The 14427-nt window shown below is 40.5% G+C and overlaps 2 protein-coding genes across 4 annotated transcripts in view; one reads left to right on the forward strand and one right to left on the reverse strand.

The window, feature by feature from the left end:
* Window positions 1-9912, reverse strand: part of CFAP99 (cilia and flagella associated protein 99) — a 545884-nt gene extending 535972 nt beyond the window's left edge. Inside the window, exons 1-2 of one of the 2 annotated variants that reach the window (XM_085643346.1) lie at window positions 9778-9912; window positions 3790-3919 (exon numbers count right to left, since the gene is read on the reverse strand). In XM_085643346.1, the coding sequence (XP_085499472.1) occupies window positions 3790-3900 (111 nt within the window). In that variant the 5' untranslated portion in view covers window positions 3901-3919; window positions 9778-9912. Of the gene's footprint in view, window positions 1-3789; window positions 3920-4300; window positions 4323-9777 lie in introns of those variants that run through there. The other variant, XM_085643347.1, reaches the window with a different exon arrangement.
* Window positions 9913-10599: 687 nt separating this feature from the next.
* Window positions 10600-14427, forward strand: part of ZFYVE28 (zinc finger FYVE-type containing 28) — a 932593-nt gene continuing 928765 nt past the window's right edge. For both annotated transcript variants that reach the window (XM_085642546.1, XM_085642547.1), the window contains exon 1: window positions 10600-10875. In XM_085642546.1, the coding sequence (XP_085498672.1) occupies window positions 10837-10875 (39 nt within the window). In that variant the 5' untranslated portion in view covers window positions 10600-10836. The remainder of the gene's footprint in view (window positions 10876-14427) is intronic.

Genomic DNA, 14427 nt, shown 5'->3' on the forward strand with positions numbered 1-14427 from the left:
GCGCAGCGCCCCCCTCTTTAATCCGAACGAGACCCAACCCTCTGCTGGCTGTACATTTCGCGAGACTTGCTAGGCGCCGTGACCTCCATGTGAGACGAGCTCCTAGTAAACACTCCCTGCAGCTCAGCCATGGCTTCCCGGTTGTAAGCGGGCTGCGAAGCGGGCTGGCATCCCTGTACTTCCCGCCTTGTAGGTTTCGTTGGACGATCATCGACGGCCATGCCCGTCCTCTGCAAGGCGTTCCTCTGACTGCAGCCTGAGAGCGAGTGGCACCGTTTGTCGCACATACAAAGGAGGAGGACGTTTAGGGTTCTGGATTCACAAAAGGCAAACACTGGAATATTTGCAGGATGTGGATACAGGTTCGAACCATTGACGGCAAAGAGACGCATACTATAGACGGGTGTTCATGGCGAACAACAACCTTCACCAGGGCCATCGGTCCAAGTCTCACAAAGTTCTTGTGGTGCAAAGCTGCTCTAGTGTGTTATCTTGTATGTACAACTGGTACAGAATGAAGTGTGGGCTTCAGTGCACTGTACAGTCTAGGTCCGAGTACCCAATCACAGAACAACGTTTAACATGAAACGAAAGTAGAAAGAGTTAGAATTATTTTCACGATTGCATCAGAAAAGAGCCTTGACAAAGCCAACAGGCCTGGTTTTACATTACTCACCCACGCAAAAGTAGCAGTGCATGCGCGCACTTTCATGCGTTACGACACAACACGCACCGATTCCCTTTGGTGTCCGAACATCACTTAACAAGCCCCCGAGACCCTGCGCTTTAAACATGATGTTTCTTTCCGCTCTTTTTGTCCCCGAATCCCTGCCCTTGTGGCTTGTGCCCCTTAGTCCAACGGTTCAGAGACGCTGACTGCACGCGCACCGCCCCCACCCCTACAAGAACATTTGCACCGACGCAAAAACCACAATCATTTGTAATACAAGCATGTTTCCTGAGTATATTTGTATTTTAGGAGCTATTAATGCAAATTGTTACACATTATAAAAGTCAAACTAACACGTCTACAGTGTATAAAGGTGCACAATTTATGAACAAAAACAAAACAAAAAACATGCAAACCGATCACCTTCCGTTTACTGAGAAGCCGACGTTAGTAGAAATTCCACCCACAATACACATTACAATCGATGTAATTATGTGTTATGTTTAGACAGAAACACTTCTTCGCTACTAGACTTACCAATGTGTAGACTGCTTTAGAAAAGAGCGGGGATTTTAACGTACACATCCCAATGAAAGTGCGCACGTCACACTTTATGAAATTATAATTTCAATATTCAGTCAAATAAGCGTCAAGTTGAAGAAGGCGCTATATGGAGCCAAATAACAATGCCGTTTCTTTAAATGTTTTAAAAACAAAAACATAAACAAAAATAATGTCATGAGCAATGCCAATAGCTCTAACTTTAACAATGCAGAGACCATTGCATTGTAAATGCTTGTTTTAAATATATTTTTAAATACACCCACAAGTAAAGTGATTATCAAATGAAATACAGGGGCATCATAAAACGAATGCAAACAGCACTAAGCATCTCACTGTTTTTAAACTTAGATTTATTTATTGTGAATTGAGTGTCACTATGTCTATGTTATCTTTATTTTCATGACAACTGATTGCTTTGTATGTATAATTCAATTTGCCCAATGGGGCTTATTCTCTGTGCACGATTATGTCGCCGAGTATATCGTACCGCATTTAAAAATTTGTGAACTGATGTAAAGTCCTACGTTTATGTTTGCTACCTGTTGCGGACATTTAAAAACATTGTGTAATGACTGTGTCAGCATCGTGACAAAGGCTTATGAAGCCGAAACGCGTCTGACTCTTTACTCTTGCTGCACTTGAATTAAAATTTGGAGCAAACACTGCCTGGAGTGCCGTATTCCTTTTGTTTACTCCTAAATTATTCTGATTTCCTATTAAGATAATAATTGTGTAATGCACTTTGGGAAAAATACTATATAAAATAAATAAAAGTAAACATAAGTAAATGTTCAAAGTATGAAAAAAGGATAATTTATTATATATACCGCATAAACATTTAATAAAGGTTTCACTTGCATATTACATAATGTACATAATGCAGTTCATCTCTAGTTTTGGGGTGCTACAGACAATGAGTCTATTTTTAATGGTGTTAGGATTGTAGTAAGGTCTAGGCTAGCAAAAGACATTAGGTGATAATTTGATTAGGTTTATGAGTTGGGTGAGGGCTAAAATAAGGGAAGGTACAAGTCATGGCATAAGGGATGGTGTAAAAAGAAGAGAAGAGTGGTACAAGCAGATGTATGTAAGAAACTCCAATCTCCCTGTGTGTAAAATAGCAGATACAACATGTATAATGGAAAATAGTAGGCAATAGCAGGGATTGGGTTAATGTGTGTCTATGCAATTCAAAACTGTAGTGTAACCAAGTTGTCATTTTTACCTCTACATGTTTTTATTTACACAGGCATGCTTCTTATTTTTAAATATTGTTTATTTTGTATTTTAAACAATGAAGGTGAACAATCATCTCTTTGGATTCACACAACAATTTTAAAATTCTACAATTAATCACTAATCAAGTACTTCAAGGCACAGTTTCCAAAAGTCTAATTTCATCATTAGTGTAGCTACTCCAACTTCAAAAAAACCTAAATCTTCCAAGAGAACACACTTTCACAGAATACCCCACTAAGGTGAGCCACCAGGAAAAAGAGTTAAAACATAAAAGCCATAGAGCAATATAAACAAAACAATCACTACATCTCTGAACTCAGTAAACCTCCATGAACCTCTGAGTAAACCCGTTCCTGCCCCAGAGAGAGCACAACCCTCTCACCCCTGCATCTTGAATCCTCTCCCATCTCCAATCCTGCTGTCGTTCACGTCATGCATTACTAACACTAAAGCTCTTGCTGTTGTTCACGTCATGCATTACTAACACTAAAGCTCCCACTGCTGCATCAACTCCTTTTTATTCTTGACTCTATAAGCCTTGTGTACTGACCCTTCAATGACTCCCTCTGAGTGCACCTTCAGAGTCGCTAGCACTGTGTCATCACTGGTTTCATGAGTCCACATCAAACTGTTACAGGCACTCCCAGACCATTAAGCTTGATGCTCTCCTTATGCTTTTGAGCTTCTCTCATCATTGGTACAATTACATTGATAGTTTGGATCAGACAGTCTCTAAAACTCACGCGGTCAATCAGAATGTCTCTTTTTGTCTGCACTTGGTCCATCAGTTTCTGTATCACAGTGATTGATTCTGTGATAGATCTGCTACCTCAGCAACACTCTAGAGATCCTCAGTGAATGAATGGAACTCAGACTGCTACTCCATGCATGTTCCAATCTCAGTTTCAGCAGGCGTGAAAGGATCGTCCAGTCATCCACTGCTTCTTGGGCACATATCAGGCCGAGGTATGGACAGGGGTCAATCATGCAGGCAAAGGAACTGGGCCTTACTGGCAAAGGAACTGGACCTTACTGGCCTTGCTGGGAGCTCCAAGCAAACATGGCCCACCTCACTGCACATGTACATTACTAACAACATTTTTACTTCTGCTTTTTTAAAGTCCACTTGTTTTTATACTAATTTTTTACATTCAATCATTTTGAGGTTTCAATTCCATGGTGTAACAAACCATGATAAATGTACACAGTTGTATTGTGTATATTCCTATCCTTTAATGCCATATGCTTTTAAAATCTAAAATACAAAACATTCAACAAAAGAAATTAAACGATGGTAGAGATGATGTATAGCTCACCTTCAATTGCTTTGCTTTGTCTTCCAAAAAATAATCTAAACTTTGACTTTCTGGATTGAACGTAGCGAGCATTTTCACCACTGTTTCAATATTTTTTCCATAGTTGGTCATCTTCACAAGTGTTTAACACCTAGGTTGGTAGAAAATAATAAACAAAAACGTATGAATATTGCCACAACAGTAAACAATGGACACAATTGAGATTTAGATTTTTCCTTGTGTTTAAGGCATATATTGTTTTTTGAGAATCCATAATATGAAACATTAAGAACAATTTGTATCTATACATTGTCATATAAACAAGAATGAGGATCAGACTATCGTTTGTGACCCACGCTAAACTAGTCATGGTTGTTTGTTTTTAGAACAATTTGACATAGTTTGGTTATTGCGTGTTAGCATGAATTCTTTAGCTACTGTTACATCTCTGCATAACAGGGATGTATTGATCTAGTTAATACAAATGTACATTGTTGCAGATTTTGAATGTAAATTAAAATGTTAGGATTACCTTAGGGAGGCTTTCATATTTGCTACAAAAAGCAAGGACAATTATTGAGTGTTTTTGCAAAACAAGTCAGTAAAACAAAATCAGAAAACCACAATGCACTCAAAAGAGACATTTATGCTAAGAGAAGATAGTCAATATATAAATGTTACAGACAACCGTGCCTGGAGAAGGACAGGGAACTATATCTGGAAAGACTGAATGGTTCAGGTGATACTGCATGGGATATAAAGTTAAGATGCAAGAGAAACCAGCTAATGCACCCCTCAGCTAATGATGTCAGATATATTAGCACAATGAAAACATGTAGGGTACTTTGTACAATATATGCTTCTTTGTTCCCCATTGCATGGACTTATTGCTGAGGAGTTGAGAATATGCTGGATATATATAGATTGTGATACGCTAATTATGTAAATATTGCCTGATTTCTCAGTGTTATGTACCCCATTGTACAACATATATCTTGACATGTGTATGATCACAGCACTGTATATTTAGCAATCCACTGTAAAACAAAACAAACAAAAAAACAAAAAATTAGAAGTCAAGATAGAAAAGCAATTATTTTCTGCAATAAACAGATTCAAACAAAAAAATTAAAAGGTGCAGTGAAAGCTAAAATAGCAAAAGTGGAAAATTAATACAATGGGAACTTACTGCACAGAAAACGTACTTTTGTTCAATATGTATGACAAAAAGGGATCAAAGAGATACACTGATGTATTGACAGAGGTACAAATACAGGTTATGTGTAGGAATGCTGATTTTTAGAATTAAAAAAACATATTAACAAATATTGAAGTGAATAGCGACACAGAAATTAATGCGGGGATGGTACAACTGTGGGCTTGCACTACTGAACATTCCGACACATAACTGGGCAGCCCAACTGGTGGTCATAAACCAGTGGGTACACCGATCACATGATGAACCAGCATACCAGATGGGCAGGTTACTCATGGGTCCCGGAAGCTACAGGCGAGGGCTATACAGAACCCTAGGTACCAACATCTTACAGGCCCAACAAAACACCAGTCGCACTTTGGCACTGTGTATCCAAGAAGCTGGGGTGGCATAATAGAGTGACCCAGGCGACACCATATGGGAGGCGGAAAAACTAGGAAGGCTAAGTGGCTGCCCGGTGTGGATAAATGGGACCTCATAGGTATCTTGAGAGTTGGAGACCTGTGGTCGAAGGGGGAGGTCATCTCGTTTGCAGACTTACCCCGGGAATACGATGTGATGGTTTCAGAATCATTTAGGTACTTACTAATATGACATGTCCTTACAGCAGCTATCCCACCAGATGGTGACCTGCCTGAAGCATCCCCACTAGAAGATAAACTTCTAACAGACCATATGGCCCAAAGGGCAATCTCCATGATGCATCAAAAAATAATCAATAACTCTTCTGACCCTCTCCTGCGTCTCCGTGAACACTGGCAGGCAGACCTAGGAGACTTGGAGGATGAGGATTGGCAGAAGGCACTAGCCACCGCAAAAGAAGCTGCCATATCATCCAGAGTTAGATTAGTCTAACTTAGAATACTTCACAGGTCCTACCTCTCCTGTGGTACTCTAGCAAAAATGGGAAGGACAGAGGACTCTAAGTGTAGTAGACTTTGCGAACAAGAAGGAACGTTTCATCATATATTGGGAGGCTATTACATCCAAATAGCAAAGTGTGTGTGGGAGGGACCTTCAACCCACACCCAAATGGTGTCTTCCTAACATCTAAGAAGCGACGGACCTGACCACAAGTAACAACTCTGGGACAATTGCAAAGAGGAACATTGCCCGGAGATAGGGAGCCCGTGAGGCGTTAACTCTTGGGGAGTGGGAAAGAGACATGGACTGGTGCATGGTAGCGGAGAGGGTCGTTTACGAGGGAAGAGGCTGCCTCAGGGAAAAGGAACAAATATGGGGTAAACGGTACGCTTATAGAGGTGCTATATGTGTCCCCACCACCACCCAAATGGGCAGAACTAACTCTAGAATGGCTACTTTGGAGGGAAATGGCATAGAAATGTAAAGGGGAACTTGAAGTCGGAACTGAAATTTGTAAACCATACTGTAGACTAATCTGTTGTGTTAAATGCTGTGGTGGTCTATTGGATGCTCTACAAATAAACAAGGTTCAATAAAAAGAGTTTTAAAAAATGTTATATTGGAATGTCAAAGGAGAACACTATCTCACCAAATGTCAGAAAATACTAACATACATGGAAACAACTAATGAGTATCTTACTCCTTCCAGGCTGTCACCTGGATGACAACAAATTGTCAAACTAATATCTAACTGGATTGGGGAAACGTTTAGGTCAATATAACACAAGAGGGGAAAACTGAGGGATTTTTTGCTTCCCTGCCCTCCAAAATCAATAACAAAGACACAAGTGTAGCATAATCAGGATTTTTCACTAATTGCTTTTGGGTATCCCACTTTTAGGATGTGGAACCCTCCCCCACAATGATTCTGTGCTTCATCATGGGTTTCCCTTCTCATCCAGAGGAGACGTATAGTCTGTCTGGATGGTCTCCAATGTTTTCGGAGCTCTTTAAGAGCCTAGAAAATAAGCTTCAGTGCTTATAAGGAAGCCACTGAAGTGATAATTTGGCAAGGGAAATCCTACCCTAATTTATTGTGGGTTTTTTGGTAATAGTGGAAACAGAGTTCAATGAAACTAAAGTCACTAGTACACTCACACTATCACCATGTTTCAGCCACCTCTCAGAGTCCACAACAAGTCTGTGGCTATCTTCAGGACCAAAAACAAATTTCTTGTCAATACTCTGATTTCTAGGAAATGTTTCTTTTCAAAAGAATTTGTGTGTGTACCAAATGTAGATTATAAAGAAATGTAAAAACTCTCATTTTATATGAGGAAAACCTGAAGATATGAAAAGTTGATAAAATACTGATATACATGATATGTAGCTCGAAATTCTTAGTCAAAAATTGATACATGACCTAATCACTTCAAGAGTACATTACAGCAATAATAAATTACAGGTATTTCAAAATGTGGCAGCGCACCGGATTCTTAATGCCACTCCCCATCAACATATGTTGAATCAGCTTAAAGTGCTACCTTAGTTGCCCAACCATAATAGATGTAAGTTTAAAGTAATCTGCCTGATCTTCAAAATCTGAACAATCTATGGCCATCTTACATTCAGAACCTGAGTTAGCCTTACTAGTCCTCTAGAACTTTGATCTCCTCAACATCTAATTTGATCTGCCCAATGAAAAAGGAAGCATAGTTGCATGGGTGGATGTTCCTTTGCGTGGATGTCTCTTCAACTTTGGAATCTGTTTTGCCCATGGTTCATGAAATCATAAGTGTCTTATAGGAAAAACTCAAAACCTGGTTGTTCAGCTGCTAGTTCTGTCTCATTATTCTGGATAGGCTCGACTAATTTTCAGCTAATCTATAGGGCCAGGAAGCCCACTATATTGCAGTCATTCCTTACCCCAACTGACAATGATGATCAAGGAAAATGGTCCAGAATTGACTTCAAACATAATTGGGGGAACAAACACTATGGATGTGCACCCTCCACCACTTAGTGAACCACATCCACGGTGAAAGCTAGGAGACCTTAATTGATTTCTACAGCCCACCCTGGCTAGAAAATCTGACTCTCACTTCAGCCCAACAAAACGCATAGCTTTTTCCATAATTTGATTTCCAACAATAATGTGTTTGATGCAGGAAGAGATTAGTGAAAGAAACTATTTTCCATTCCTCTTGGCTCTACACAACTCTTACTGTAGAACTGAGCATTTTCTAAATTCTTTGGCTTTGATAAGCTAGGTGGGTATCAGATGTATTTCTCTTTCAGATCAAGCACCCATTACTGAAGTCATAGGGGTTGTGAATAAAGACAGTGTCACACAAAGAAGAAGTATAGCAAATTAGCCACGCCCAGGTTGTGGAATGAAGCTGGTGGTGACTTTTTGGAGCACACTGTCGCAAAGCATGGTGTGGTAGTACCCTGTCATTTACAGACAGCAAATGTTCTATTGAGATGGCCACAAAATTCGTACTGATATACAATTTTACTGCTAAAACTATATGACATACAAATAATAGTTCCAAACCAGTCACTAAATAAACTGGGCTAACAGAGTAATACAAGTGTACTTGCATACTAATGTTGAAGCACATACATCAAATCACATTAACAACCTAAAGTGCAACAACTACTCCTAAACAAACCTAAGGCATGTGCTTCCATAATGTTGATTTCGCCATTGGCGTATAAAAAACTAGACTTCATAAACAGATTCCTTTAATTTAAAATGAACATATGCAGTTAGTTAATATTTTTAGAATGTTTTATATGACCTAGCTTATTATTTGAGCACTGGTACAAAACTCAGCTTTCATTAAAACTATCCTTTATTTCAAACATAAAGTTCCCAGTGCAAATTACTATATTTCCTTCCTTTAATAAGAAGCAATTGGTATTGAAGCAAGATCTAGGCACAATCTCAAAAATGTTAACCACATCTCTGTTGCTTATATGATAAGCAAGTGTGCATGAAATACTGTAGATCAGTGGTTCTTAAACTTTTGACTTCTGTGGACCCCCACTGAACCATTATTGGAATCCGAGGACTCCCACTGAATAATTTTTGGAATCTGTGGACCCCCACTTAATCATTAATGGAAACTGAGGACCCCGTCTGAGTATTTTCAAAGATTTGAACCACAAAAAACCCCACAAAACATACAGAAACAAACATTCATCAAACAAATACACAAATGATTTGTTATTTTATTTCATTAATGAACAAATATAAAGCAATCAAAATTTTAATTTTAATAAGACGGTTGGAGTTTTTTTTAATTCAGTTGTGGCCACTAACCGTTCATACTATATTATTTTTGATGCACTTGCACTGCTCCCACAAATCAATCTATGGATACTAATTTCCTTTTTAACTTCTAAATTTAGATTCCTTTACATTTACAGAACGTTTTAAAATGGTCAATTGTACATTTTGCTTCTTTGTTTATATACACTTAATTTAACTATTAATATTATTTAATTTTCTAAGCAGTCGGGGACCCCCCTGAATATGCTTCGAAGACCCCCAGGGTCCCTGAACCACAGGTTAAGAACCACTACTGTAGATCATCTTTCGCTGCTAAGCCAAGAGTGCCTACAATTGTCACCCTTCCTCTTTTCTTTCAGCAGCTGAAACTATGTGGTCATGAATTTAAAGTCCGTTTTGGCAAGGGGGTGTCGATGGCCACAAAAATATTGAACACATGAAGTAGGTATTGTGCTATTCGTAGCATCCGTTACACAAATAATGTTGCGCGTCAAAGAATATTGCTCCAACCAAATCCCATTGGGTTTTTTTCAGGACACTTAAAGGTTTTGGCGCAAGCTTAAACCTATGCAGCTATTTGCATTACAGTAAGAGTACAGGGGTGGGGTAGCATTAGACGCAAGTAACTTACAGTTCTATCAGGGGAGCCGTTCTCTGCTATAAAGTCAATTATTTTGAAGGCAGTGGCGCTCCGCTGGTCTTCTATGGACACATTGAAGTCTCACGTCTGGGAGTTGAAGTTTTCCTCCAAAAGACTGCCTCTAGCATTATAGTGTTCCAGTGAAATCGAAGAACTACCAGCCCCAGACAGGCAATGGCTTGGTATGTTTACTGGTCTCCGTGGCAACAGGAAGCCACTCGACCCTCCGAGGATGCACAAACGGTACTGTCGCTGTTTAAACACAGCCATTCAGAACAAATTCAAACACGTTAAAAATGCAAATAGATGTCAATGTTTGTGACGTAACGTACGCTTGCCAGTCGACATCGGATTTCATTAATACATTTTATGTTTTTTCTGTCTCAACCCCCGAGGACAGCCCAGAATAAACCGAACGGGTAGTTCTTGTTGATGACGTTATACATAGTATTGGCCAGGGAGGGCCTTGACAATTGTAAAGGTCAGGCAAAACGTCACTTTTACACTAGAAATATACTTGAGACAGTGACGTCTCAACCGGCCTCATCTTGGTAGCAGCCTACAGCTCAATGCCTATAACACTGAATAAATAAATAATATATATTTTATTTAGTATGCGTGGAAAGCGGCAGTCCTTGTGAGACCTACGTTGCGTTTTCAATCCTCACCCCATTAAACAAAGGATAAGGACATCCCCAAGATGGCTCCTATTTTATTACACGGTATCTCGCGTGGGTAAACTACCCAGTGTTAGTCCTTTGTTTGTGCCTACTCTGAGTGCACTTGACTGTGAAGTCCGTCGCCTGTTTCGCTGCGGAGTAATGTAAGCCGCCTGTAACTGCTGCAGCGGCAGGAGTGTGGCTGTCACTGGAGTGCCGGAGATACCGCAGCGGCGCCCCCTCCCCCGCTGTCCCAGCTTGGCAGGCCAGGAGAAACCCGAAGCACGGGCAGGAGGGAAATATTTCACAGCTGATTTAATTCGGGGACGATACAGCAGAAGGGGAGAGCCCGGACTCAGCAGGATCAGAGCACTGTCAGCAGTAGCAGGGCATGATGAACAGGTTCAGAAAGTGGCTGTACAAACCCAAGGTAAGTGTCTGTCCAGGTCGGACTGGAGATACACAGTCAACATCTCGTCAAGGTCTGTTCACCCTTTGCCGTTTTAGGTGTAGACGGAAAGACATCCCGTCCACCAAAATATGGGGAGCGATGGGGAAGACTTTTGTCATTCATCAAGGTGTGGCTATAACCTCGGGACTGGACCCTCACCCTCTAACTTCAGTATACCGCGATAGTCGTGATAAGCATGGGATAGGTAATCACACTTGCAGTGCACGGGAGGGGGGGGGGAGTCTGGGAATTGGGGACCTCAAACACCTAATTTATAATCCAGGTGGGGTATCAGAAACTACCTAATGGGAATCCTACAACCCTTCCAGACTGCCATTATACACTGAGCGACCACGCGGTGATTTTATCATGTCCATGAAAGTGCGTGTGTTAATATCCGGGGAGCGTTCCCATGAATCTATGGGTAGGTATGGCAGCGCGTGCCCACCCCCTTCTGGGTCATCATTACCCTTTTGGTGTTGAGTATCGGTGGTCAGTGGGACGTTCACCCAGGCACAGAGATGCCCACGCATGTGCCTCGCCATCTGAACCTTAGTTCTTTGGGCCTGAGATCACCTGCCTGAGTCACACCAGTCTCCTTTGTTGTTGTCAGGTCGGCGAGTTTCCACCCTCCCTCGCCGCCATGCCTGGGGCTGCTGCGATCTTACATTGGAAGTTTACAACGAGGTGAACATATCTTTGATGCCATCCTCAATATTCTCATTTGAAAAGGATTTCCTGGCAGCGCAAAGCCTAGAAGCGCGTCTTTTTTTTGTTTTACCTGTACGAGATGATTGTGCCCCATGACGAGGTTATTGTAGTTATTTGCGGATGTTACTCGCTCTTACCTGGCAGCACGAGAGAGTGTTGGCGGTTTGTAGTAGGACGTACTTTCTCCAGGGAGGCACGGGCTCCCGCACTGTACTTGACACTTCCATGAGTTGACCGTCCCTTATTATCATTGAAATGTGTCTGTGGGACTCGGACTCGTGTCCCAGATCCTCACGTGCTTTCCCCAAAGCACAGGTGGTGGTAGAGGTTTTTCCACTGCTATAGTGTGCGTGAGGGCGGTAGTCATTGCACGTGTATGTGTTATAATGGTTTTCGGGCGCATCTAGGAGAGTTCACCACCTGTGCATGTTTTCAGCAGCTGTGCAGCTCCTGTCCTCTGTATTTTATGACAGCAGATAGGATAGTTTCCGTACATTGTTTAATATCCCTTTGTTAGGATGATGTACGCTTCTTCCGGCTGTATCAGCCAGTGACGGAGCCAGCTCTTTCTTTCCAGTTGCCATGCAGTTTAGTGATATTCCCCGTACATTTCCATTTTTGTTATAAGCGGATATTTCGCCTGTCTAGTTTTGCCTCGTATTTACGCGAGTCTCCCTCACACATATTTCAGTTACGTTTTTAAGGGAAGAGCGCTTATGATATTGTGCTGTGCTTGTTAACACTTGCACATGCAAGCTATTAGCAAATACACTGTACTTGTTTACTTAAATAAATCCTGAGCCTCCATAATTACACGGATTGGTGCACTTTGTTTATGATGCTTTGCTTAAACTTCCGTGTCAAATCAGGTGAAGACCATAATTTTGTGTCTGCATGGTGTGTGTGTGTGTGTGTGTGTGTGTATATATATATATATATACAATCTCAACCAAAAACTCTTTTGAAATAATTGTCTTCTGTCTTCAATTAAAAAGTTATGAATAATATTCAGGAAAACTGAACATAGAATCCCTGTGGACTTTGAATATTGTTGTGTCCTATTAAGTATTTTTTTACCACCACCCGTCACACTCCATATCGTTTTAAAAACGTGTTCAGAAAATGTTCCTGGTTATTCATGTGTAATTGCAAATATATGAACTTGTGCAAATACGATACACTATCGATCCAGCCGATCATCTTTTGTCCAACACAACTATAGTTCTACAATGTTGTGTGTGCTGTGTCAAGTGCTTTTTAATCCACCCCCCCCGCCCCCACTACCCTTATAAATCAATACCGGGAGTTATGATTGCTTTAGCAGACGCTGCTTTTTCCAGGTGTTTTTTCTTTCTTTGTGGTACGCTAGAGTTTATTATAGCATTGCCAATAAGTATCAGATTTTCTGAATATTTCATGATATTTTATTGTTCATGGAAACTAAAAATGTTCAGGATAACACGGGCAAGGCTTAGGCAGTTGTGAAACGAAGATTTATCAGTTTTGTACACTCTGGTGCTTTCTTTAGTTACCTAATTACAGCAGATTAGCACATATATTATGGTAATGTTCTAACAAGGAGGTAGTATTGGCTCGAAACCGTTTTTTAAAATCTATAGTTTTTAGACATAACCTTACCTCCTCCATTGATCTAATCGCTCTTCTTAAAAATCCACCAAATGAATTTGTGTGCTATAAATTGTACACATTTTTGAAATGCGTTTTATTCTTGTTTTAAATATTTGTGATTTGTATATTAAGTTTTAAAATATTTTATACAAGAAATTTGTTTATAAATTGAATTATGTACAATTGTTGATCTCATAAGAGATGTATATAAATAAAAATTGATTGATTAATGTCAGCAGACACGTTTCATTTGGGCAATGGTGTGGTGGAAAGATCTCATGAAAATGAGGTGAAGTTGTCGCTCATTGCTGTCAACTTACCGTACCCATGTCCTCCACACTCCTCCCCACCCTACTCTGAGTTCTTTGACTTGGTTATATTTTCTCATGTTTAGGGGTCTCCATCGGTTAGTGGTGAGAAGACTCCAGGAAAAATTGCCTGTGCTGTACAAATTGATTACAGGACCACATTGTAACTTTTGGGCACTACTAGCGCATACATATTTATAGGGAAACCCTCAGATAAACATGCTAAACAATTTGTTGAGATGAAAGACAATTTAGTACTTCCAACAACTGGACTGGCCTCTTTTACTGGGATAATATTTGGCTTGGCCGGTGTAGCCTTCGGTTTTTGTTGTACAGCACATCCTTGGTTTGCAGTTTGCATGGAGAGCACATTTTTCTTTCTGCCCTGGTGGGTCAATTTTATAAGTCACTTTTTGAACAAGGCAAATGAAATAGAAAGACAGTCACAAACAGTAAATGCAACAACCATTTACAAAGCCAAAAGTCTTGGCTTTTTATAGAGCATGCGCACGGATGGTCACCCAAACGGGCCTCCACCCGGCGGCCCACCGGGGAAAAGCCAGGTGCTCGCCATGGCAAACGGTACAAGTAATTTATAGACAAATATTTAAGCAAACGGACCAACACTCATTAAGGACCTGCTGTCCTTAAAGGACACATGTACAGGCAGTTATTCTTGGCCTCCAGCATTCTGCATGCTGAGATTTTTAAGCTGACATACAATGCGAAAATCAGAACTACAGATACAGCAATGTAAATACTTCTTGCTAAAAAAGGCACGCCTAACTAAAGTTGTTGCAGATGGCATAGACCATTTGGCATGTTGATCATATGCTTAAACTAATGGTTGTTATTGAGTGAGAATCAATGTGAAATAGAAAGC

The sequence above is a fragment of the Triturus cristatus genome, chromosome 2_2, assembly GCF_964204655.1.
Source record: "Triturus cristatus chromosome 2_2, aTriCri1.1, whole genome shotgun sequence".
Lineage (NCBI taxonomy): Eukaryota > Metazoa > Chordata > Amphibia > Caudata > Salamandridae > Triturus > Triturus cristatus.